This window comes from Bos mutus, chromosome 9 (genome assembly GCF_027580195.1).
Source record: "Bos mutus isolate GX-2022 chromosome 9, NWIPB_WYAK_1.1, whole genome shotgun sequence".
Classification (NCBI taxonomy): Eukaryota; Metazoa; Chordata; class Mammalia; order Artiodactyla; family Bovidae; genus Bos; species Bos mutus.
Genome location: NC_091625.1, coordinates 24,046,131 through 24,073,312, shown reverse-complemented (window position 1 = coordinate 24,073,312; position 27,182 = coordinate 24,046,131). Strand labels below are relative to the sequence as shown.

Sequence of the window (27,182 nt, the reverse complement as noted above, 5' to 3'; positions counted from 1 at the left end):
GAAACATTTTGTGGCCAAAGATCACTAAAAGTGGTGATTTAAATTGGTATATTCAGCTTACATGGCCACTTGCTCAGAAAAGTTTGATTTCTTCATAGAGAATATTTAAACAGTCTCCAGGGAATTTTCATGGAATAAATATGTGTGGAAATAAACCTAAAGCCTGTCTTAAATAACTTGGTAGTAGAGGCTATGTATATACTAGGTTTTCCTTGCCAGTCTTCATTAATGGCTAGTACTTACATGAATTAAATGATAGGTTTATTTCTAAATAGCATTAGTAGACACAAACTCACTCAACACAAAATGTAGAATCTACAGCAAGGTTGGAAATGTTGGGTTAACTTGGTAATCCAGAATTTGATTCTGCAAAAAAGTAACATGAGTTTATCTTCTGTATTTTCCTAAATCAAAACAGCAGGATCATGTTGATGAAGCATATGCAAGTTGTCTTTAATACAATTTATCAAATGTGAATTGAATGTTACAATGGCAAGTATAAACTGGCATTAATAAAATCACCTTTTACCTCTTAGATTAGGACTTAATTGACTTAGATTTTTTTTTAAGTCTGTATTACTAAGATCATAAAAGTTTGTCATCCATTATTATTAAATTTACTTTTAAATATAGCTAGTTATAAAAGAAGATGGCTACTTCTTAGGAAAAAAAGAAATCTGATTCATGTGTAACACAATGCTTCATGAGTCTCTGATCAAAGAAAATTTGATTACTACATAAACTATAGTAATTGCTAGCTTGGAAATTCTAGTGCATACAAATCAACTGGCCAATTTTGTAGAATCAACAGACTTTTTGTATGGTGGCCATCATTGTTTCATAGATAACCAAAAATAGAAATTAGTAATTATTTGAAACATCAAATAAGGTCCAAATACGTAGAAGGGTGGGGTGAGGAGCATCCTTAAAAGAAGGGCCAGTCCATGACTTCTTTAATGCAGCTGCATGGAGGGGAAGAAAAGGACGAATCATAACTTTGCATATCTTCCTGTCCCCTGACCCCTTTACAATTTTGTTCTCTTAGCTTCATTACATTATTTTTGTAAGTTATTTCCAGGTTAAGACAAGACAAAGACTTTTTGAGAAAGAACACCAGGAATAGGTTTTGTGTAGTTTTTCCTTTCAAAAACTAGTCTTTGGTTATAGCCTAATAACTATCATGGGAATCTGGGAATTAATGATTATGTTTAAGCCCAAAGTGTTGTGTATTTTAGTTAGAGGTTCAGAATTACTTAGCAACTACCTGAATAAACTGAAAACTAGGCCAACTGAGTTCAAGTAGTCAAACAGCTGTTATACTACAAATACTAATACTACCTTCTAAGTAGTTTTGATATTCATATTTGGTATCATTCAACTTTTATCCATATTAATCACTGGGGTTTTAACTTGCGCGTTGACTCATTGGAAAAGACTCTGATGCTGGGAGGGATTGGGGGCAGGAGGAGAAGGGGACGACAGAGGATGAGATGGCTGGATGGCATCACTGACTCGATGGGCGTGAGTCTCAGTGAACTCCAGGAGTTGGTGATGGACAGGGAGGCCTGGCGTGCTGCGATTCACGGGGTCTCAAAGAGTCGGACACAACTGAGCGACTGATCTGATCTGATCTGATCTGATGTATTTTTAAAACTTATTTATTAAACTTTCCCTTCCTAGCAACAGCCTCTAAATTTGCTGGTCCACCCCAAACTGTTCCTAGAAGATCTCTCTCTCTCTGTAATGCCTCCTCTAAACAAAGCTCTTTGCATGAAGAAACAGATTTTTTCAAAGCTCTGATTACTTCTGGTGGCCCTTTGATAAACTGCTGTAGCCACTCTTGTGCTTCTTTGAGACATTCGGTTTCATCTGAAGACGGCAAGATGTCGTCCACCATTCCTATATTTAATGCTTTTTCTGAATCCAGCTTAAGGGCCCCACTTAATACTTTGAGAGCTTGTCTACCGCCGATGATCTCAACCAGCCGGGTGGCACCGCCCCAGCTTGGTATTATGCCCATCTCCTTGTGGACAAATCTGATCTCACTCTCTGTAGTCATTAACCTGCAAAAAAAAAAAAAAAAAAAAAACTAATTGAAAGTATGTATGCTTTAGTCACAAAGTACTACCTATTCATAATCTGACCTGAAATCTCATAGGTCTTTATAGGTAGCTGTGTCATTAAAAATAATGTTCAAAAAACCTGGCTAAGTATAGAATTCAGTTTACTACATGGCATTTAGTGCTTCTGTCTGAAAACAAGGTCACCAATCTTGTGTTATCTTTTACTTTGCATATATGAATCTAATCTTGACGTTTATTCTGAAAACCCAATCTAAAGTGAGTGGTAGCCTAATGAGAAAACCTGGATTAAAGTGAATATATGGGAGTAGAAAATGTTAGGTACATACTATAAAAAAAAAATTATAATAAGTTCAAGTCATTAGTCCTTAGGGTAAAAACACTGTTTTCTAACTTGGGACTTGTTTTTTAGCTCCACTCTTCCCACAAGTATTTACTAAGCTCTATCAATGCCAGGTGGTCTCGATGCAGGACTACAGGAATAACCAAAATAAAATCTGCTCAGTTTACATTCCTGTTAGGAGAGAAAGACACTGAACAACAATATAATGTCAGTGGTGCTACATGCTACAAAGAAAACGGGGCAAGGGACTAGAGTATGAGGATACATGTGTTGGGTGTGTGCCATCTTATATGGAAAAGGCCTCTGAATTTTTGAGCAACTACCCAAGTGAGTGAGCAATGCAAAATTCTGGAAGGGAATTCCAGGAAGAGGGAATTACAAGTGCAAAGGCCTTGAAGCAGAACTGCTTAGTATCTCTGGGGACCAGGCTTATGTAGCAGGAATACAGCGAACAGAAATGGGGGATGAGATCAGAGCGAGCTTATAGGCACTTGGATAGGAGGTCAGATTTTATTTTTTAAGTGTGAGGCTCTTTAGGAGGAGACCGTCCAAAGGAGTTGTATCTGATTTATTTTGTAAGAGTTGCCTATTTAGCATTTAATAGCACACCAACTATTTAAGGAACTCTATGTTAACATCCTCGGAACAACCCTGGAGGTATAGTAATATGCTCATTTTGCAGACGGAAACAGAGGCAACAGATGAAATAAATAGCACACCCAAGGCCATGCAGCTATAGCAGGGACAGAATTTTAAATCCAAGCAAGTTAGCTTCCCCACGCATGCTCTAAACCTTCCACTACATACAATAGGTAACTAGGGGAGAGTGGAAGCGGGGATGCTAGTAAGAAAGCTGACAGTGGCTTGGGTTGGACTTGAGAGGGATGATTTCCTACAGCAGGGATTCATTTTCCCCAAATATTGGGACTTTTATGTACAGGATGATTAATCAAGTGGAACAATAAAAGGGAATAAACAAGGAGACTAGTAGGCACAGCAATCATTTACCAGTTAAATATGTGTATGCTGTTATTAATAGGCTGCATAAAGCCACAGTGTTTGGGGAATGCAGCCTATCAGTATTTTGACTGCATGCCTCTATGCATTCACTATTAAAATCTAATTTGGTTTAAAGGTCATGTCTGAATTTTAATTTTTTAAGAAAAATTATTGCTTTCAAGCTACTCATTACAAAAATGAAGACTAAGTTAGTTCTGCATTTCCCAAGTGTTCAATGCCCAGCTGCAGGTGGTTGGTTGGTTCAGCACCAAGAACAACAGACTCTCAGTCTCTGATCCTTTAATCAAGAGAAATATTCCAATAGAGAATTCTCACAAAAGCCTATTTACTAACCCACTGGGAAAGAAGACGTTCTCCTTGGCAGCTGTGAATTCCTATGAGGGAAAATCTGCCTCAATTATGGACCACTGTTTTTAGAAGCAAACAGCCATGAAAGTAGTAGTTTTCAATAAATAATTTTCAAATGGGAGGAAGAAGGAACCAAGTGTCTTAAGAATCTGAACTAGCCCCAAATTGTGAGGGAAGAACAGCTTCGTTAAACAGAAATCAAGGTCAAAAGAAAGTAGAAATTACAGTAATGTCTAATAACTGGGAAATAATATTAATGTTGAAAATCCTATAAAGCTTTTCACAGATAAAATTGTCACAATTCCTAATTATGCCCTGGAACTGACATTGATGGCTCAGAGCTATGTCTACAATACAAAGAAGGACTATGTCAGGAAAAAATTCACTTAAAATCATCTGAACATAAAAGCTGGTTAAAGTCCTAGATGTTGGGCTAATGCAGATGAACTTATGACAACAAAAGTTATTATGTATAAAACATATATATATTTGGAATTGCTTGTAAAGAATGCCTTCTAAAGCCACTTCCCTGGTGGCTCAGATGGTTAAGCATCTGCCCACAATGTGGGAGACCCGGGTTTGATCCCTGGGTCAGGAAGATCCCCTGGAGAAGGAAATGGCAATACACTCCAGTACTCTTGCCTGGAAAATCCCATGGACAGAGGAGCTTGGTAGGCTATAGTCCATGGTCACAAAGAGTCGGACACGACTGAGCGACTTCACTTCTCCTGAAGAATAACATCATCTTTATACTGGTTGTTTTCCTTTTGCCACGTTTTATAAGGTGAGGTATCACTTGTAAAGAACGCTAACAAATCCTGAGGCTGTCCTTGTATAAATACCTGTTGTCATCAAACTCTGACATCCATTCTTTATACGTCATGCCTAGGGTGTACTTGTGAACTGAAGTGCATATTACATTAGAAAATAAGACCAAAAATTTTATTAGTGACGAACACAAAGTAGTTTAACAATGAGAGAAATATGGGACATTTAGATGATAACCCTTCACAAGACTCTTTATTAATCTAAAAGTTCAAGTTTAAATATAAAATTTTCAATGGTGATAATCAGAATTTATGAAGAAAATGTCCCATCAACAAGATGTATCCAAAATTAGAAACTTCTTCCTAAGAGCCCTTACAGGATTATACACGAATTCCTGCTAGTTTAGATGCAGTTATCTGGCACCACGTATAATGTAGTTTCCTGCAAGTGATAATCTATTAATCTATGTAGAAAACTGGAAGACCCAAATCTTAAGATGCTGAAGCCCTATAGCAGACTCATTAAACCATATGAACTCTCTTAGAATTTTGACAAGTAGAATTGTAAGTATCCTCTGACTGTTAGTGTCATTATCGTTGGCAAGGTTGAAAATCTCCTGTGACACCCACTGAGAGGGGTGATGAGGAAATTAATCTAACCTGGATATACCTGGTGTTGTGGTATGGATACATCAGGAAAAACTAACCATAACTTGGAAGAGAGTATCTTTTGACAGGTGTTGCAAAGTCAATGTTGATACCTGAAAAGACTGTTCATTGTGCTACTAATTTCTGATGAGTTGAGCTGTAAGTTTCAGGACTTTGAACAAACTTATTCAAGAAAAACAATTACCAAATTGTATTAAAATAGGAAACTTTTTCCTAAAAGTTATTTTTTTTAAGTGTTAAAAATGTTTATTATTAAAGAAAGGTACTTTTCATGAACTAAATGGCAAAGAAATGAGAAACAAATAGATAACTGCACTGGGGAAGAATATAACTTAAGCCAGACTACCAGGCCTGACCACTAGACCGGCTGCATTTTACACCTTGTAAAACACAGCAGAGACCAAAGACTCAATGGTATAAAGAGGAGCAAGAGTAGATTATTTAACATCCCTGGGCCTCTGTATGCTTGTCCAGCAAATAGATATAAAGATAGTATTTATGCCTTAGAATTTCTATGAGTACTACAATAAATGAGTTAATATATGAAAGTTACTTAGGACATATATACACCACAATTCTGTTAATCCTAGAGGAACTTGCTTATACATATATTTTAAAAAAAATCAGTGTGGGACTTCCCTGGCAGTTCAGTGGTTAAGACTTCACCTTTCAGTGCAGGGTATGTGGCTTTGATCCCTCATTAGGGAGCTAAGATTCTAACATGCCTCCTGGCCAAGAAATCAAAATATAAAACAAAAGCAATATTGTAACCAATTCAATAAAGACTTTAAAAATGGTCCACATCAAAAAAAAAAAAAAAGTGTGAAATTTTCTGCCTCTGCCACATCTATAGAACACAGTATTATTTATACTTTTATTTGGTATATAAAAACTATGTATTTTATAGCCTCACAGTACACGTATTACATTCTCTGTGTACTAGCTTTCATTATTATCAAGTTGGTTGCCTTAACAGGTAAGTCACTACAAATAATAGCAGTGTTTCTGCTAGAATGGCATTATAAAGTTTTTTGCTGGACTAAAGTCATTCAATCCCTAAAGTATTGAAATGTAAAAGAGCTATACTTGCACTGGAAGCCCAGCAAATAATGATACACTGCTGCTGCTGCTACTAAGTCACTTCAGTCGTGTCTGACTCTGTGCGACCCCATAGACAGCAGTCCACCAGGCTCCCCCGTCCCTGGGATTCTCCAGGCAAGAACACTGGAGTGGGTTGCCATTTCCTTCTCCAATGCATGAAAGTGAAAAGTGAAAGTAAGTCGCTCAGTCTTATCCCACTCTTCGAGACCCCATGGACTGCAGCCCACCAGGCTCCTCCATCCATGGGATTTTCCAGGCAAGAGTACTGGAGTGGGATGCCATCGCCTTCTCTGAATGATACACTATCTTTCCTCAATATCTGTTAATGGAGACTACAAACTATATACAATTCTTAATTTCCAAATAAAGGTAGAAATAATACTGTGTTCCGTTATAGATATGACTGAAGTGGAAGATTCCAAGTTGATTTTTTTTTAAAAACATAGAAATAGACATATACCTAAGACTAACTTAAGGAATATTGTGCAATATAAGTAAAAGCATAAATATTTAAAATTTTAAAGACAGCAGTCCTGTTATAAAATTAAATCACATGATATCATAAATTTAAAGTCCGGAATCATTGATTTAAATAAACTTTTAGGGTCAGAAATTGCTGGTCGTTTACATGACATTAAGAACAAACCAAATACAACAAAGCAAACTGTAGTGACGTGAGAAATATGGTACATAAGCAGCAACATCTCTGACCACAAACAATACTTTTTAGAATCATGCCTTGAACACAGACACTTATTTATTTTTGTGCGTACCTTCCTGGCATTTTCTTCCTCCTGTTGTCTATCACATCACAGGCAAATTACAGAAAAGAGAGGGAAAGATCTCAAAGATCCTCCCCTTATCTCACCTTTCTGATTTCCTGCTCTTAGCTGATTGGTCTCATGAGGCTCCATGTACTTTATGTAAAGAGACTGCTTGAGTAAGAAGTATGTGGTTGAATGAAGTTTTTTTCTATTTGTGCATGTGCGCATTTGTGTGTGATGGTGGTGGTACAGTGAGAGAGCAACAGACAGGAGAATGTTTGGGGAATATAAAGTCTGATTTTAGTATTCAGTTGTAATCCTAGCATGCTCAGAGAAGGGGATGTTCTTGATACCACAGGCTCTGAAGTAAGACTTTTCACATAAAACAGTGATAACTACAGAAAAAGCAACATGCACAGGAAATGTGACTGCTTCCTGAGCTGGACATCTCATATTCAGAATACAGGCACTGCCACAGCAAAAATGGAATTTGCTTTTTAATGACTCTGGGATGTGTTGGTTGGGGGGTGTGTGTGTTTGTGTGTGCACATTTGTGCAAGTATGAATATTATGTTGTATTTCATGTTTGACTTATTAGGTTAGTATTTTAAGAAAAGGGCTATGTACAGTAGCTCCCTTGGGACAAGCCTGTTTACAGCTCCCTTTCTTTGTAATATACTTTGAACTAAAAGGTAGCAGCTGGAAATGCTAATACCTTTGGCTGAGAGTTATTTATATTCATAAAATCAATGTTCAAGATTGAAAACAAATTAAATAACAGGCTCTAAATTGCATAATTGAGAATTTTATTCCTCTAGGGAGATGACGGAATAAAAATGTGTTTTTCATCCAGTGTATAAACAGCAAAATCTTAAGATACTCCAAAGAAAAACAAAAAGAAAATGCACACAATTCACACAGATACACATCAATGAATATATGAAAATTTATGCCTCACCAAAACTTTAAAAAACACAAAATAAAATTTAATTTTTGATTATCAAAGTTAGAAGAGAGCTTTTAAAAGAGTAATACTTATTGTAAAAAGGATGCTCTCAAATAGACACTCATATACTGCTGGTCGTAGCATAAACTAGCAGAATCTTTCCTGGAGGGTAACTTGGCACTATATATCCAAACTTTCAAACATGTTCACATTCTTTGACTAAGTACCTGAAATACTTAGTAAGTGTTAGGATCTATAGAATAAATTAAAGAAAATAATCCAAAATGACAAAGCCTTACATATAAGGCAGTTATCACAGCATTAATCATGATAGAGGAAAATTAGAAACAGCCAAAAGAGGATATTTTAGTACATCCAAACTGATGGGATTTTTAAAAAATTTTAAATTCATATTTTTCAAGTACACAAGTGATATGGGAACACTGTCATTAAATATAAAATATAGGTCATATGATCCTAATTTTTTAAAAATAGAAAATTATGTCTATTTTAAAAAGATATGAAGAAAGCACACTGCAGTGCTACTGCTAATTACCTTTGGCTGCAACTTTAATTTTTATGCTATAGCTAACTCTATATTCTTAAAATTTAATATACAGTAAGGTATATTTTATTATTATAATATTTACAATATGTTCAAAGTAAGTATTTTCAAAACAATCTTCCCTGGTGGCTCATATGGTAAAGAATATGCCTGCAGTGTGGGAGACCCAGGTTTGATCCCTGGGTCGGAAAGATCTCCTGGAGAGGGGAATGGCTACCCACTCCAGCATTCTTGCCTGGAGAATCCCATGGACAGAGGAGCCTGGCGGGCTATAGTCCATGGGATCACAAAGAGTTGGACACGACTGAATGACCAACACACAAAGTAATCTAGAACGTTGCTATTCAATGAGTGGTCTGTGAACCAGTAATATCAGCATCAACTCAGGCTTCACCCCTGAGATGAAATCAGAACTGCATTTCAACAAAATCCTCAGGTGATTCATATTCCCCAGAATGCACAAAATATCCTTTTACAATAGAAAGCACAATAAACATTTTTAAAGTATCATTATCTGTGTTACTTTCTATTGATGTTATCACACGAACTTAGTGGCTTATAAGCATTATCTCAGTTCTGAACATGAAGAGCTCTGCCAACTAAGTGCAGTGCACGACTGTGCAGTAGAGGGAATGTCAGGAGTGCTATAAAGGACATCACTGCCAAACTGACACAATTACAATATGGATAGTATATTAGATAAAGTATGGCATCAATGTTAAATTTCTTGCATTTGACAACTGTGTGCTGTGGTTATATAAAGAACACTCTAGTTCTTCATTACAGTATAGTCAGTTACTATATGGACTCTTGCTGACAAAGGTCCATCTGGTCAAAGCTATGGTTTTTCCAGTGGTCATGTATGGATGTGAGAGTTGGACCATAAAAAAGGCTGAGCGCTGAAGAATTGATGCTTTTGAACTATGGTGCTGGAGAAGACTCTTGAGAGTCCTTTGGACTGCAAGGAGACAACCAGTCAGCCCTAAAGGAAATCAGCCGTGAATATTCATTGGAAGGACTGATGCTGAAGCTGAAGCTCCAGTCCTTTGGCCACCTGATGTGAAAAGCCGACTCATTGGAAAAGACCCTGATGCTGGGAAAGACTGAGGGCAGGAGGAGAAGGGGAAGACAGAGGATGAGATGGTTGAATGGCATCACTAACTCAATGGACATGAGTTTGAGCAAACTCCGGGAGTTGGTGATGGACAGGGAAGCCTGGCATGCTGCAATCCATGGGGTTGCAAAGAGTCAGACACAACTGAGCAACTGAACAACTAGTTCTTAAAAAAAGAATATATATTTATGTGTGTGTGTGTGTGTGTGTATAAAGGAGTAAAAGGGTAAGATGTTTGCAACTTACTCTCAAATTTCTCATAAAAAATTATTTTACATATATATGTGTGTGTATATATAAAAACATACATATACACACACACATAAGAGGTGAAAAACAGAACAGCAAAATGTTAAAAATTGGTGAAGTTACATTATAATATGGTGCAGGGAGTCTTTGTCCATTCCACAGCTGGTGCCAGGATCCCTCACAGATACCAAAATCCTCAGATGCTTAATTTCCTTATATAAATTGGTGTAGTATTTTTATATAACCTGTACACATCCTCCCATATAGTTTAAATCCCTCTAGATTACCCACCAGGGCTTCCCTGGTGGCTCAGACAGTAAAGCGTTTGTCTGCAATGCAGGAGACCCAGGTTTGATCCCTGGTTTGGGAAGAGCCCCTGGAGAAGGAAATGGCAGCCCACTCCAGTATTCTTGCCTGGAAAATCCCATAGACGGCAGAGCCTGGTAGGCTACCGTCCATGGGGTTGCAAAGAGTCGGACACGACTGAGCGACTTCACTTTCACTTTTCTTTCAGATTACTTATACCTAATTCAGTGTAAAAGGAACATCAGTAGTTGCAAGCACATGGCAAATTCAAGTTTTGCTTTTTGAAATTTTCTGAATTTTTTTCCAGAGTATTTTCAATCCTTGGTTGAAATCTTGAATTTGGAACCCACAGATACAGAGAGCTGACTGTAAATTCAAACCAAAAGCACAATTCCAATTTCTCTCTTATACCAAATTAAGTAGCAAAAACTGAATTAAACTGTTGACATGTTTCTGACTGCCAAAAGTTGATGCTGAAAACTCAAGCAGTTTGAGTTTGTAATTTTCTATTTTCTAGGATATTTCTGAGAGATTTTCCTTCCTTTCCCCTTCCCTCTCACACCCCCTTCCTTTTGTTGAATGATAGGGCATAAGACAAGGGGAATCAAGGAATGAGTGTTCTAAGTACCTCCTAAAGCACACTCTAGAATCTTGAGCTTGAAACCAATCTAAGAAACTATAATATAACAACACATTAAGTAATTTTTGTATCAATGAACCTTTACCAATTTGGTATATCTAAACAAGTTTAAAAAGATGCAGTTCACAAAGGTAACTTAGAGTAACAAAGTTACCAATTTTAATTGGTGATCGGAATATAAAAGTTAGCAAAAAAAAAAAAGCTGGCAACTATATTCTCTATGACAAGCCCTTGTGATGGAGATAGAATGGTCCCACAAAGACATCCAGGCCCTAATCCCAGGAAGCTCTGCATATGTTACTTTACATGATAAAAGGGACTGTGCAGATCTAATTAAGGTTATGTGTGTGTGTGTGTGTGTGTGTGTGTATCTCAAAACAGAGGCATTATCCCAGATTATCTGAGTGGGCTCATTCTAACCAGTGAGCTCTTAAAAGCAGAAAACTTTCTCCAGCTGGAGTCAGAGAGATGCAGCAGAGGGAAAAGTGAGAAAGATTTAAAGTATGAAAGGAACTTAACCCACCGCTGCTGAAGGGGGTCACATGGAAAACATGAGAAGGAATACAGGCATCTTCCAAGAGTGAAGACTAACCCCTGGCTGGCATGCTGATGGAAGAACAGAGACCTCAGTCTTACAAGTGCATGGGACTGGATTCTGCCAGCTGTAACCAGGATGAGCCTGGAAGTGCACGCTCCCCCGAGTCCTTAGAGCTCAGTCCGGTCAACCTACTGACTTGGGCCTTGCGTGACCAGGTTTAGAGAACGCAGTTCAGCCCAGCCAGACTTCCAACCTATATATCTGTGAGATGAACACGTGCTGTTATAAGCCAATAAATTTGTGGTGATTTGTTATGGCTGCAATAGAAAACTAATATTCAAATACATATTTTCTTAATTTGTGTTTCATTTAATCAAGACAAATTTAAAAGTTAGAAGCAGATGATTTTATCACGGTTCTACCTTTTTATTTCATCAATTTTGTCACTAAAGAGAAACATAATGTTTGAATGACTAGTTTTTGAGCACTGTGGAATGACAATTTTTAAGTTACCAACTTTAGAAAATGTTTTTTAAAAGCCATTTTCTCTAAGCAAGTTTTACATGAAAATGATGACTCAACTGAAGGCAATTCAGTTTGAGAGTCTATATATGTTATGTAGACCTGAGTGTTTCTGACATATTAATTCATTACATGTATTATCAGCTGGTGCTTAAAGGGTTTCAGGGCAGGGAGTGGGGTAATGCACTCACTTATCAGGAATATTCATATTAAAAATATTTCTCAAAAAAAAAGTATCTCTCATCTCCAGAAATAGTTTCCAGTTTGTTATAGAAAATATCCGACAGAACAATGGTAAAGTTAGGTGGAAGATCAGCTAGAGTAATTTATATTGGTTTATCACTACCTTGTAATTAGTGGTTAGTAATGTACTTCAGTTATACAAGCCTTTCTATTAGGCTTTACCTTTAAGAACTCTTGCATTGAGTGTGTACATTTAAAAGAGCTGAATAGTCTAGGAGAGTGTTTTTCACACTTCTACTGTGAAGGATCAGTCTCTATGTTTTTAAAACTTCTTATAAGTTGTGAACCAAGGATTTTATAAAATGTAATAAAACTGTATTACTAAAAATACTAAATGAAAAACCAAGACACACAACTTTCTTGAATGGCAATGCTGAGCTAGCATCAGTCAGTTCAGTTCGGTTCAGTCACTCAGTCGTGTCCGACTCTTTTCGATCCCATGAATTGCAGCACGCCAGGCCTCCCTGTCCATCACCAACTCCCGGAGTTCACTCAAACTCATGTCCATTGAGTCGGTGATGCCATCCAGCCATCTCATCCTCTGTCGTCCCCTTCTCCTCCTGCCCCCAATCCCTCCCAGCATCAGAGTCTTTTCCAATGAGTCAACTCTTCGCATGAGGTGGCCAAAGTACTGCAAAGTTCTTTGCATCAGTCCTTCCAAAGAACACCCAGGACTGATCTCCTTTAGAATGGACTGGTTGGATCTCCTTGCAGTCCAAGGGACTCTCAAGAGTCTTCTCCAACACTACAGTTCAAAAGCATCAATTCTTTGGCGCTCAGCTTTCTTCACAGTCCAACTCTCACATCCATACATGACTACTGGAAAAACCATAGCCTTGACTAGATGGACCTTTGTTGGCAAAGTAATGTCTCTGCTTTTGAATGCTATCTAGGTTGGTCATAACTTTCCTTTCCAGGAGTAAGCATCTTTTAATTTCTTGGCTGCAATCACCATCTGCAGTGATTTTGGAGCCCCAAAAATAAAGTCTGACACTGTTTCCACTGTTTACCCATCTATTTCCCATGAAGTGATGGGACCAGATGCCATGATCTTCATTTTCTGAATGTTGAGCTTTAGGCCAACTTTTTCACTCTCCTCTTTCATTTTTATCAAGAGGCTTTTTAGTTCCTCTTCACTTTCTGCCATAAGGGTGGTGTTATCTGCACATCTGAGGTTATTGATATTTCTCCCAGCAATCTTGATTCCAGCTAGTGTTTCTTCCAGCCCAGCGTTTCTCATGATATACTCTGCATATAAGTTCAATAAGCAGGGTGACAATATACAGCCTTGACGTACTCCTTTTCGTATTTGGAACCAGTCTGTTGTTCCATGTCTAGTTCTAACTGTTGCTTCCCGAGCTAGCATAAATGTGTGCTAAATATATGTTTAATGAATGACTCTACTGAATGCAGCTTAATATGAGGATCTATACAAGCCAAGTCATTGATCCACAAATGAATATGTCTTCACGGAAAAGTGACTGTATCAGTTTATGATACTGAATATATCTGATGAGGGTAGTACCCTGAGACTTCTCATAATCAAAAAAACTCAGTATTTTATGAGGTTCTAGGACATATGACACTTCATTTACAGAAAAACATAGAAAGGTAAATTAGTAGTATTAAAGGACTAAGTAATCTTTAATTATTTTTTCTGTGATTTTGCCTTTTGTCCTAAACCCTAACTCCACCCAAACACAGATCAGGAATGAGTATAAAAGATGAAGGAAAAGTCTAATAAATGCTTAAAGATGAGCACACCATTCTGTGTTAGAGGGTACATTTTGTCCAGAGTACATCTATAAAGTTTTAATTTTCACTTACTTTTATGTAGAGGATTTTTAAGTGTAATAATGTATATTTACATATAGCTTAGGATTCTTTAGATATATTACATTATATCTAAATATATACTTTATACTTATATATCATATATTTTAAATGATATATTTCATAAGTACCTTTATTTCAGGGTAAAGTGAGAAAAGCATTTAATCCTTTCACACACATTTTCTATTTAGTCTCATATCGTCCATAAAGCCAATATAACTGCTTCCTCCTCATAGAATGAAAATGTAGCTTCCTGATAGAATCTGCAATTAGGTCTATATAGTCAAAGCTATAGTTTTTCCAGTAGTAATGTATGAATGTGAGAGTTGGACCATAAAGAAAGCTGAGCATTGAAGAATTCATGCTTTTGACCTGTGGTGTTGAGGAAGACACTTGTGAGTCCCTTGGACTGCAAGGAGATCAAACCAATCCATCCTAAAGGAAATCAGTCCTGAATATTCATGGGAAGGACTGATGCTGAAGCTGAAACTCCAATACTTTGGCCACCTGATGCGAAGAACTGACTCCTTGGAAAAGACTCTGATGCTGGGAAAGACCAAAGGCAGGAGGAGAAGGGGACGACAGAGGATGAGATGGTTGGATGGCATCACCGACTCAATGGACATGAGTTTGAGTAAGCTCCGGGAGTTGGTGATGGACAAGGAAGCCTGGTGTGCTGCATGCAGTCCATGGGGTCTCAAAGAGTCGAGCACAACTGAGCAACTGAACTGAATGCAATCTGCACTGATGACAGCAGAGGGCACTGTCGTGTGAAATGGCCAGTTGTTGTATACAAGAATGCTCCCCAATTAGCAAGTAAAAGGCAATGGCACCCCACTCCAGTACTCTTGCCTGGAAAATCCCAGGGACGGGGGAGCCTGGTAGGCTGCAGTCCATGGGGTCGCGAGGAGTCGGACACGACTGAGTGATTTCACTCACTTTTCACTTTCATGCATTGGAGAAGGAAATGGCAACCCATCCAGTGTTCTTGCCTGGAGAATCCCAGGGATGGGGGAGCCTGGTGGGCGGCCGTCTATGGGGTCGCACAGACTCGGACACGACTGAAGCGACTTAGCAGCAGCAGTAGTCTTCAAAGGGACTTCCCCAGGGGGCAGTGGCTCAAAGGTAAAAAATCTGCGTGTGATATAGGAGCCACAGGTTCAATCCCTGGGTCGGGAAGATCCCCTGGAGTAGAGCATAGCAATCCACTTCAGTATTCTTGCCTGGAGAATCCCACGGACAGAGAAGCCTGGCAGGCTACAGTCCATAGGGTCACAGAGAGTCAGACACAACTGAAGCAACTTTAACACAGTTTTCAAAGAGACTAGGATCTTTGTAATTTGTCTTATACACCCAAACTATTTTAAAATCTCAATTTATTTGAATATAAAGTGACATATTTCAACTTATAAACTGAAACCTGAGTCATAAATTTTAAAAAGTTACCTCTTTTGCATGAATTAGCTAACTGAATCTTTCCTCATAGTATTTCTATTAGTATGCTATTTATATTTAGTTCAAAAGGAAAATAAATAGAATATATTGGTTATAGAATGGTTAACTTATAAAACTATAAAGGATAATGAGAAAGTAATTATAAAATTTCTGGTAATACTCTCTTACAGATGGAAATGAAGGGGTTATGACTTAAGGAATCAGGAATGCTGATAATGTTTCAATTCTTGACCTATAAGATGGTTACATAGCTTCCTATTTTGTAGCAAGTCATTAAACTGACATTTATGTTTTATACACACAAAACCAAAATACAGAAAGCCTTACAAAAACTGTATCATTCCTATAAAGTACAGCTGCATGTGTTAGTCACTGAGTCGTGTCTGACTCTTTGCGACCCCACGAACTGTAGCCCGCCAGGCTTCTTCATCCCTGGAATTCTCCAGGCAAGAACACTGGAGTGGACTGCCATTCCCTTCTCCAAAAGTACAGCTATCCAATACTAAAAAGAATTCTAGGATTAAAGGGTTGCTGCTGCTGCTGCTACTGCTAAGTCGCTTCAGTCGTGTCTGACTCTGTGCGACCCCATAGACAGCCGCCCATAGACAGCCGCCCACCAGGCTCCGCCATCCCTGGGATTCTCTAGGCAAGAACACTGGAGTGGGTTGCCATTTCCTTCTCCAATGCATGAAAGTGAAAAGTGAAAGTGAAGTCGCTCAGTCGTTTCCGACTCTTAGCGACCCCATGGTCTGCAGCCTACCAGGCTCCTCCATCCATGGGATTTTCCAGGCAAGAGTACTGGAGTGGGGTGCCATTGCCTTCTCTGGATTAAAGGGTTAATTGATACCAAATAATTTTCTCTAAATGAATTCTCTAATCAGCTCAAAATCCCCACAAAGTTTCTACAAATCACAGTAGAGACAGGGTCTCAGAAAACCTTTTGTCATTAGTAAGAAGAAGACCCAAGCAGACCCTTTCCCCATTCTATTTCTTTGGTTTTTTTTTTTTTAATTCTTTTCTTGTATAATTCTTGTGACTCTTCGCTTGTATTTCCTTGGCTTGTATTTATTCTTTTCTTGTATAATTCTTGTGACTCTTGGCTTGTATTTCCTTGGCTTCATTCCCTGGGGACTTTGTTAATATGGATTTTTTTCAAAATCATTTTAACTTTTTGAAATGTACAGCAATGAAGTAATTATGGAGTTATATTAGACTCATTATCTACTTTAATGATATGATTGGCAGAAAGAAAATATTTCCTCATCAATATCCTATTTTAAAATATATTAAATACTTATAATTCAGGCAAAGAAATAAATTTCACACGTTAATTATATTTGTGTGAGGAGTAATACAATTTTTACCCTACCTGAAATCACATGCTGTAGTAACTTCTGCTCCTCCACCCAATGCCCGACCTTGAACCAGTGCAACACTTATTAAAGGAAGTCTGTATATTGAAGGAAGAAGGACAAATGGATGTTAATATTTTAAATTCTGATATTAATCTACAAATATTTTAAAAACTTGAAATACAGTAGAAACAAAATTATTGATCTATGTTTAAAAAACAAGCACACCTCAAGGTACAGTACTCATTAGCCTGTAAATCATGAGAAGCAAAACAGTATAATAATGAAGATATAATAATTCATACTAAATGCTATGCAAACTTATCAAAGTGAAGGTGTTTGTAGCTAAGTTGTATCCGACTCTGTGCCACCCCATGGACTGTAGCCTGCCAGCTTCTGTCCATGGAATTCTCCAGGCAAGAATGCTGGAGTGGGTAGCCATTCCCTTCTTCAGGGGAACTTCCTGATCCAGGGATCGAACCTGGGTCTCCTACATTGCCATCTTTACTGTTCTGAACCACCAGGGAAGCCCCAAACTGATCAACATACCTCCCCAAATCATTATTTAAACTATAGGCATATTAACTTTCTTCCAAATAAACAGTTGCTTCTGTATAATGCAAGCACACCTCATTTTTTTGTGCTTCATTTTATTGGGCTTCCCTGGTGGCTCAGCTGGTAAAGAATCCGCCAGCAATGTGCGAAACCTGGGTTCAAACTCTGGGTTGGGAAGATCTCCTGGAGAAGGAAAAGGCTACCCTCTCCAGTATTCTGGCCTGGAGAAATCCATGGACTGCATACAGTCCATGAGGTTGCAAAGAGTTGGACACGACTGAGCAACTTTCACTTTCACTTATTGTGCTGGATTAAGCTTTGGCTAACAGTTAGCCAAGTTGTGAATGCAAAGTAAAAGTTCTTGAAAGAAATGAAAAGTGCTCCTCCAGTAAACACATGAAAGATAAGAAAGCAAAACAACTTTATTGCTAATAGGAAGAAAGTCTTATTGGTCCAGATATTAGATCAAATTACCCACATTCCCTTAAGCCAAAGCCTAATCCAGAGCAAGGTCCTAACTCTCTTCAGTTCTATGAAGGCTGAGAGAGATGTGGAAGACATAGAAGAAAAGTGTGAAGCTAGCAGAGGTTGGTTTATGAGGATTCAGGAAAGAAGTCGTCTCCATAACATAAATGTGCTAGGTGAGGCAGCAAGTGTTGATGCAGATCAGATGCCAGCTGCAGCAAGTTATCCTGAAGATCTAACATAATTCATGAAGGTGAGGACGCAGACAAAACAACCTTATATTAGAAGAAGATGCCATCTAGGACATTCACAGCTAGAGAGACATCAATGCCTGGCTTCAAAGCTTCAAAGGGCAGGCTAACTCTCGTTTTAGGGGCAGCCTGTTACTAGTTGAAACTAAATGCTCATTTACCACTCTGAAAATCCTAGGGCTCTTAAGAATTATGCTCAATCTACTCAGTGTTATATAAATAGAACAACAAAGGCTGGGTGAGCACATTGGTTTACAACGTAGTTTACTGAATATTTTAAGTCCACTGCTGATTTACTGCTCAGAAAAAATAGATTTCTTGCAAACTATTACTGCCCATTGACAATGAAATGCACCTGATCACCCAAGAGCTCCAATGAAGGTATACAGTGAAATAAAAGCTGTTTTTCATGCCTGCTAATACAACATCCATTCTGCAGCCTGTGGATCAAGTAGTAATTTTAACTTTCAAGTCTCATTATTTAAGAAATATAATTCATTAGTCTTTAGCTTCCACAGAGAGTGATTCTTCTGATGGATCTGGGCAAAGTAAATTGAAAACCTTCTGGAAAGGATTCACCATTTGAGATGCTGTTGGGGCTTCTCCAATGGCTTAGCAGATGAAGAATCTGCCTGTGATGCAGAAGACCCAGGAGACTGGAGTTCGATCCCTGGGTGGGGAAGATCCCCTGGAGGAAGAAATGGCAACCAACACCAGTATTCTTGCCTGCAAAATTCCATGGGCAGAGGAGCCTGGTGACACTATTAAAAACATCTGTGATTAATCGGAAGAACTCAAAACATCATTAACAGGAGTTTGGAAGAAGCTGATTCCAAACCTCTTGGATGACTTTGAGGGGTTCAAGACATTAGAGAAAGAGAAAGTAACTGCAGATGTGGTGGAAACAGCAAGAGAATAAGAAGTGGAGCTTGAAACTGTGACTGATTTTGCTGCAATCTCATGATAAACTTTAACAGATGAGGAGTTGCTTCTCATGGATGAGCAAAGAGAGTGGTTTCTTGAGATGGAATCTATTCCTGGTGAAGATGTTGTGATGACTATTGGAATGACAACAAAAGATTTTAAATATTAAATAAACGTATTTGATAAAGCTGCCACAGGGTTTGAGAGGATTGACTCCAATTTTGAAAGAAGTTCCTCTGTGGGTAAAAATGCTGTCAAACAGCACTGGATGTTACAGAGAAACTGTTCATGAAAGAAAGAGTCAAATGAAGCTGAAAACTTCACTGTTGTCTTATTTCAAGAAATTTCCACAGCTACCCCAACCTTCAGTGACTACCACCTTGATCAGTTAGCAGCCATCAATACTGACCCTGCACCAACAAAGAGACTAAGATTCACTGAAGGTTCAGATGATGATTGGCATTTTTCAGCAATAAAGTGTTTCTAAATTAATACATACATTTTTAAAGACATAATGCTATCACATACTTAACAGACTACAGAAGAGTATAAATTAACTTTCATATGCACTGGGAAACCAAAAAATTCTGTGACTTGCTTTATTTTGCTACCATTTTGTTGTGGTGGTGTGGTACCCAACCTGCAATATCTCCGAGGTAAGCCTGTATACAGGCTTCCCTGGTGGCTCACATGGTAAAGAATGTGCCTGCAATGCAGCAGACCCAGGTTTGATCCCTGCGTCGGGACAATCCTCTGGAGAAGGAATGGCACCCACTCCAGTATTCTTGCCTGGAGAATTCCATGGACAGAGAAGCCTGGTGGGGTATAGTTCATGGGGTCCAAACAGTTAGACATGACTGAGTGACTGACTAACAAGCTTGTAGAGAGCTCCTGGAATTTCTAAGCACCTGACAATTGGGAATTATTCGGTGTGCTATAGTCTTAGTCCATTTTTGTTGATATCAAATTATAGATGGGAAAATTAAGGCTGTATCAAAAAGGAAGAAATGTGGTATGGAAGGTTCCTACCAAAAATCTTTTCATTCCTCATTGAAATGAGCCAGAGACTGATCCTACATAAAAGAATGGTTCTGAAGTAAAAATAGTCTTCACCTTTCATGTTTGCAAAGACATGAAAAGACATGTTTGCAAAGACACAGTTTGCAGAACTGTGTATTAAAAGGTGAATTTAAAATGTTTCAAAAATATAAATTTTTTTGTAGGTCTAACCAAAATGAAAAGATACAGGTCTTAAGAAATTACACATTTCTTAACACACACTGCTTCCAAATAAAAAGGATTATCTAAAGAAAAAAACTTCTAAGATTTACTTAAGAAAAGGTCAAATGTGATGAATAGGAACTAATACAATGAAGATCACTCTTTCTAGACTCTCATATATAAAGAGTAACAAAAATACATTCATGTCCAATAAATAAGTGTGCTAAACAAGTATGAATTTCCTTAGTTTCCCCGAATTTTAACTTTTTTTACATTCAGAATATGGAAGTAGAAAGCTAATCACCCCAATCATGTCATAGTTTGTAACCCCAAATGCATAATGACAGGACCCAAATTTTTTCCCTTTTCTTCCTCTTCTAGGTGCAAAGTGAATCCATCTTTCTCAGACATATGTAAAAGCTTTCTCCAACTGGTAACTCTTCTTCTCTCTCCTTGTGGATACAGACCACTTTACTATGCTGCTGCCAAGTCGTTTCAGTCGTGTCCAACTCTGCGCGACCCCATAGACGGCAGCCCACCAGGCCCCCCCCCGTCCCTGGGACTCTCCAGGCAAGAACACTGGAGTGGGTTGCCATTGCCTTCTCCAACGCATGAAAGTGAAAAGTGAAAGTGAAATCGCTCAGTCCAGTACGACTCTTCTCGACCCCATGGACTGCAGCCTAACAGGCTCCTCCATCCATGGGATCTTCCAGGCAAGAGTACTGGAGTGGGGTGCCATTGCCTTCTCCTATTCATTCTACTAATTTTGAATATTAGGTTATCTTTATGCATCTTTTCTGCTCTAGTATCAGTATTTAACTATACTTAAATATAGCCAGCTTATAACTAAATACAAACTCTTTAGGGAAAAGAGCTAAGTCTTAAACTCTTTTTACCTCTCAAGGCTCTTATTTTTTAAATATTTGTATGTACTTCACTAACACCTAATTATATGACTGTCCTTGATGGCAAAAATAAACAGTTCATCATTAGAATAAATATGAACCAGAATATATGAATATTGGATTCATATATTCTAAATATGAATAGAGTATCAGTGACTATTTTTTAACTAGTGCAAAGCACAGACTAATAAAGAGTTATTTGGGTTTTTTTTAGAAATTGTGTTCTTTTTTTAATTATTGCCTTTTTTATTTTTTAAATTATGAAAATATAACACATTTATAGGAGACTTGGAAAATACAGAACAAAGTTACATACAGTTCCACTATATATTACAATTATTTTTTAATAAAGATTTTTAGTTGGAGTTTCAATATCAAACTCTCAAAAATTAATGGACTGAACATACAAAAAAGTAGAAGGATACAGTAGACCTGAAAGGTACCATGAACCAATTCAACATAATTAAGATTTATACAATTTTCATACAATAGGAGGATACAAATTCTATTCAAGTTCTCATAGACTATAAACTAGGAGGCCCTGGAACATATCCAGGGACATAAAACAAGATGCAAAAATTTCATGGTCTAAAGGTATAGAAATCAGAGTCTGTTCTCTTACCACTGTGGAATGATGCTAAAAATCAGTATCAAAAGATATTTGAAAATAACCCATGTATTTTCAAGTACCATGTGACATTTACCAAGAGAGATCTTTGACTTAGCCACGGAAAGCCTCAATAAAGTTAGAAGACTGAAAAAACACAGAGGGTGGTTACAGAGAAGAAAGCATAGAAATCATGTTTTAAAAACAAAGATACATTACCTCATAAATCGTGTTAAGGTGTTTTGCATGAACATGCATACGGCCATTCCATCCTTTAAGAATAAACACAAAGATACAATGTAAATGTTTTACATAAGAAATTTAAAAAGAAAAACACTTTTAGGATTTAGAAAGTAGAGCCAAAAATAATGAAATTTTTAAAATGAGGTTTTCATTTAAAAACTCTTTGAAGCTGTCTGAAATGCAAATTATAGTGTATTTATTGTGTTGATCTTCAAGGGTTTTTTGAATTCAGCTTTGTATGAGGTATTACCATGGACTTAGGTGTAAGAGTCAGGTCTCAGAAAAGTGTAGAGATCTACTCAGGGTAATTTGGAAGGACCAGGCATAAGACATACCCACCTATTATCCCAAACTCTGATCCCCTATGAATATAAACATATAAAAAACAAATTTCTTAATAGTAGTATAAACTCATTGCCTCTTCTTTTTACCCTCATATACTTTCTTAAACCAAGTATAATGGGGTCTTCAGCCTTCTCTCAAAAAACTTTCCTCAAAGGTTTCTAACAATCTCCTATTTGTTAAATTAAATAGCTTTTCCTTATTCTCATCTCCTTCTGTATCCCCATAACATACGTAGCATCTTCCTTTGATCAATTTTTTCATTTTGATAGTCTCCGTTTCTAGCGACACTTCAACTCCCAATTCTCTTCCTATTTCTTTGATTACTATATTCTAGTTTTCTTGTCTCTTTTTTATTCAGCTAAATACATGTTACCAAAAATCCAATCCATGATTCTCTTTCTCTACCTTATCTATAATTTCTTCCTTGGAAGTGTCATCCATTCCCATTGCTTCAACTAGTGTTTCCTTTAAGAGTCCCAAAACCTGCTAAGAAATTTCACATTCTGCCAACATTTCAAATTTGGCATGACAAAACCAACTAGTTATGAAAAAGCTTACTTTTAACACGAGTATCACCACATAATAAAAACATAAACTTGAGCAAGTCATAACAATGAACTTCAGTTTTCTTACACAATAAGGAAGGAACAAAAAATTTTAAAGACTTGTTCCATTTGATTTAAAGAATGGTTAGAAAGATGAAAATGTACCTAGATGCTTTGTAATAGATCACAGAGTTCTGAATTAACAGGAACGGTTTCTCTAGTCCAAGAGGTTCAGAATTCTTGGCATTATCTTTAACTCCTCCATTTCAGTTTTCTTGTGTTTGCTGAGTTACCAAGCATGTCCCCTCAATCCTTCTTTTGAAATATTTCTAATTTAAATCCCTTTGTCTTCTATTTTCACAAGTTTGAACTTGTGTTACTCATGGTTAGATTATTGTAACAGCCTTGTTTCCTAACTGGCCTCTCTGTATTTAATTTCTCTTTCCTCTGTAATGTATCTTGCATCCTGCCTGAAAAACCTTCTTACAGGATAATTTCATATCACCAATAAAATAAGGTCAGAATTCCTTGGGAAGGATTGATCCCAAACTATTTTACCAACTTTATTGACTACTGTACCCTTCAGTAAAGCATCCTAACTTCTTCTGCAACAAACTATTTGCCATTCCTTTAACACCTTACATTTATTGTTGTTCTATGTCTTGGCTCACGTCATTCCCACTATTTGGAACAGCTGGTCCTTGTCTCTACCTATTTCAAGGAATGCCTGAATCAAACATTTTTTCAACAAGATTTTCTAAATCCCAGAGTAACAACTTTTTCCTTTTGTGTTTCTGTAGTATTTTCCTTTTTCTAACTTAACTAGAGAATTTATAGATTGTATACATTGTGTTTAGATTTATTATTAGTCACATCATCTATACAAGATAAAGATAGGGAACATGATCAGTAGAATGTGGCCCTGGTTCCCAGTCTTCAAAAGTCTTGTGAGAAAAAAGAAATGCATCATGCATCAAGGTACACATTAAGTATTCTGAGAAATGCTTAAACAAGCTGAGAATAGTGGCAAATAAGAAATGATTCACTGGGTTGGAGTAGTTGAGGAGGCTTTACAGAGGAGAAGAGGAGATGGCATTTGCTAGATAATTTGAGGCTGACAAAACGCATTCTTTATCCTCAGAAGCTAGCAGTGTAATCAACGTTCTGCATATAGTATGTGCTTGTTGAAGTTAACTGACTCAGATGAATTTGAGATGGAGAACTACGTTGTTTCACAAAATAAAGGCAATCAATGAGTAGTAAATCCAGTATGATACAGCTGGGAAGAATTTGGGAAGAGCCAAAAGGAGGGAGGAGATGCCAGCCCATAATATATTCTGCCAACCTCCCAGAAATCCTTTTGCTGGACACCATTGAGACTGAGAGATGTATGTGCTGCCAGGAATCGGACCAAATATGGATATAAGCAAGATGACTGGCCGGAGATAACCTGGAAAGCTAACTCCCAGTTACAATAAAACCTGAGACCAAGAGCCATGTGGCAGAGCAGTTCTCCTGGGTTCCTTTACCCTGCTGTTCTCTGCCTGGGCATCCCTTCCCAATAAAGCATTTTGCTTTGTCAGTATGTGTCTCCCTGGACAATTCATTTCCGAGTGTTAGACAGGAGCCCACTCTTGGGCCCTGGAAGCGGTCCCCCTTCCAGTAAGAGAACCATAAATGGGCCTTCCTTTTTTTCCCTAAGTGCCTGTTGTATGAATTTACTAATTTCCTCAAAATACACAGAAGTGTTTTGAGAAATTTATAACAGCTTGTCTACAAATCAATAAGGTTACAATGGAACTGTACAATAAGCACAGCAAAAGCAAAGAAGTTAGACAAGAACTTTGAGGCTCTTTGATAAAAACTGCGAAAATTTAGGCCACAGAGAAATAGGGGGCAACAGACTGGCCAGAAACTTAACAAGGGAAGTCACTGAACAAAGGAGGATACTATCTTCAAGGAACATAGAGAAATATACAGGTTTCTAAAAGGCCAAACTTTTCCTCGAGGCATCAAACCCATTCACTGCAGAGTAAGAAGGTTTTTATTTCCCCCTATCTTAAAGCTTCAACTGGACTCTTATTATTTCTGTCCTCTGAAAAAAGACTTCTCAGAGTCTGCAGAACATCTGCAGCATCAAGTCACATCTTAGAAATGGGTTAATATTGCACTAGATTTTTTTCCTCTTTTATTCTTTTTTTCTGTTCCAAAACTTTTCAAGGCTAATGCTTTTCAGGGCTAATTCATCTCTCTGCTTGGACCATCTTAATGAAGGATTAACTGTCTAATAGGAACAATTAGGGACTTCCCTGGTAGCCCAGATGGTAAAGAATCCACCCGCAATGCGAGAGACCTGGGTTCGATTCCTGGGTTGGGAAGATCCCCTGGAGAAGGGGACAGCTACCCACTCCAGTATTCTGACCCGGAGAATTCCATGGACTGTATAGTCCATAGGGGTGGCAAAGAGTCGGACATGATTGAGTGACTTTCACTTTCTTTCACTAGGAACAATGAGAGCTTTTTTCCCTGCTCATTAAAAAAAGGGTATCAAAATGAAACCAACCTCTTGAGACCAGGTCCTAAAGAAAAAAAGAAAAAAACTACCGATAGATAAGCAAATACAATGCTGATGATTGTCGATTCTGAGTACAGGAGGGTTTCAACATATTAGTCTGAAAAATAAAATACTGCCTATCCTATAGGTAAACAAAGGATGAAGCAGTCATCAGCGATCACAGTCAACCCTGATGGTGAACCCTAAGGGAGCTTAGAACTGAAACAAGGAATGCACCCCCATCGAGCAGTCATTAGACTGTAGCCACTCCCAACAGTGCAGCTTGAGGGAACTCAGGATGAGAAAACAGGATACTGGCCCCTACAGCTGAGGTACATACCAAAGGAAACGATTTCAGTGAGCCCAGACTCTTGAATCTACCCATACACAGAAAAGTGCTGAATTCCTTAACTTCAATGTCTGGCTTTCTTTAATTAACAATAATTTCCTGACTACTTGCCCTTTGTTGCAAACACACCCATATATCTTGGCTCCCCTTCACAGCCTCAGAGCGATTTCTCAGGGTTATGAGATACTGTGAAAGAGAAAGAGATACTGTGAAAGAAAGAGATACTATGAAAGATACTGTGAAAGAGATACTATGAAAGAGAGATCTTTCCTCATAGATATTATGCAAATTGAAATCCTTATACTACATAGAGTAGTGCAAGAGCTGTCCAATAACATTAAAACATTATTACCTACATACAGTTCACATCTATCATTAAATGGTAACAGATACATTTTTCTCCCTTTTTCCTCTCTCTCTCATCTGCTTTTTTTTTTTTTTTTCCTGCCTAGGGGATGTTAGTGGAGGGGTGAATTCAAGAAAAACAGCTTCCATGGAGGACAAATACTGAGAGATGATTCAGACTGCTTTTCTGTCACCATAATTCAGAAGCAAATGTTTCAACTCCCAGCGTTTGTTGGAGCCTATCAAGTGCCAAAGCCATGCTAGGTATTTTATATATGTACCTCATGCAAAACTCCATATCATGAGATGCTATAGGGCTTCACATCCTTGCTGGTTTTAATAGTGGACGTTTTATTGCTAACCTTCCTGTCCTTCATTTTTTCCCCATCACTTCACACTATTACAAGCTAATCTTTAAGATGCAAAAACAAAAACTCTGATCTTTGGAAAGCTATTAGAGAATAGCTGTCATCATAATAACCATATAAGTAGAATATAAATATCTTAGCCATAGATGGCTGACAAACGTGTAGTATCTACTGCATAATTCATACAATACTTGCCTCTGGAGTTCCTAGTGCTTTCACAGCATTCAGATCAGATCCTGAGGAAAAAGTATTTTTTGCCCCACGGATGATGAGGCCTTTCCCCTCTGTCCAATTTTCCAATTCAATCACTTTTTCCAGAAGTTGTAGCATCATAACACCTGCCGAAGAGGGGAGGGGGAATCACATACACATAAAATATTGGACAAATAGAAATAATTTAGTAACTGTAAGGTGTCAAACAAGACTCTTAGATTACAAATTTTACAAATACTGAATGTCTATCAAATGCCTATAATGTTGGTACTGAGTACATACGAAGAAGAAAAGCATGACAGTTTCTCTGCTTTAAAAATTTACAATTTGTTAGTGATCTCTCTTTATCTCCCCCTTAATTAAGACACCACATAAATATGTGGTTAGGTAGGAAAAAAAAGCTGGCACTGAGTATGAGAAACCTATACCAGTAGTT

General features: G+C 37.7%; 1 protein-coding gene across 4 annotated transcripts in view; it reads right to left on the bottom strand.

Annotated features, from left to right (window-relative positions):
- Positions 1-428: 428 nt before the first annotated feature.
- Positions 429-27,182, bottom strand: part of ECHDC1 (ethylmalonyl-CoA decarboxylase 1) — a 53,122-nt gene continuing 26,368 nt past the window's right edge. For all 4 annotated transcript variants that reach the window (XM_070376285.1, XM_070376283.1, XM_070376284.1 and 1 more), the window contains 4 exons: positions 26,729-26,871; positions 22,004-22,056; positions 16,874-16,954; positions 429-2,063 (listed from right to left, as the gene is read on the bottom strand). In XM_070376285.1, the coding sequence (XP_070232386.1) occupies positions 1,655-2,063; positions 16,874-16,954; positions 22,004-22,056; positions 26,729-26,871 (686 nt within the window). In that variant the 3' untranslated portion in view covers positions 429-1,654. The remainder of the gene's footprint in view (positions 2,064-16,873; positions 16,955-22,003; positions 22,057-26,728; positions 26,872-27,182) is intronic.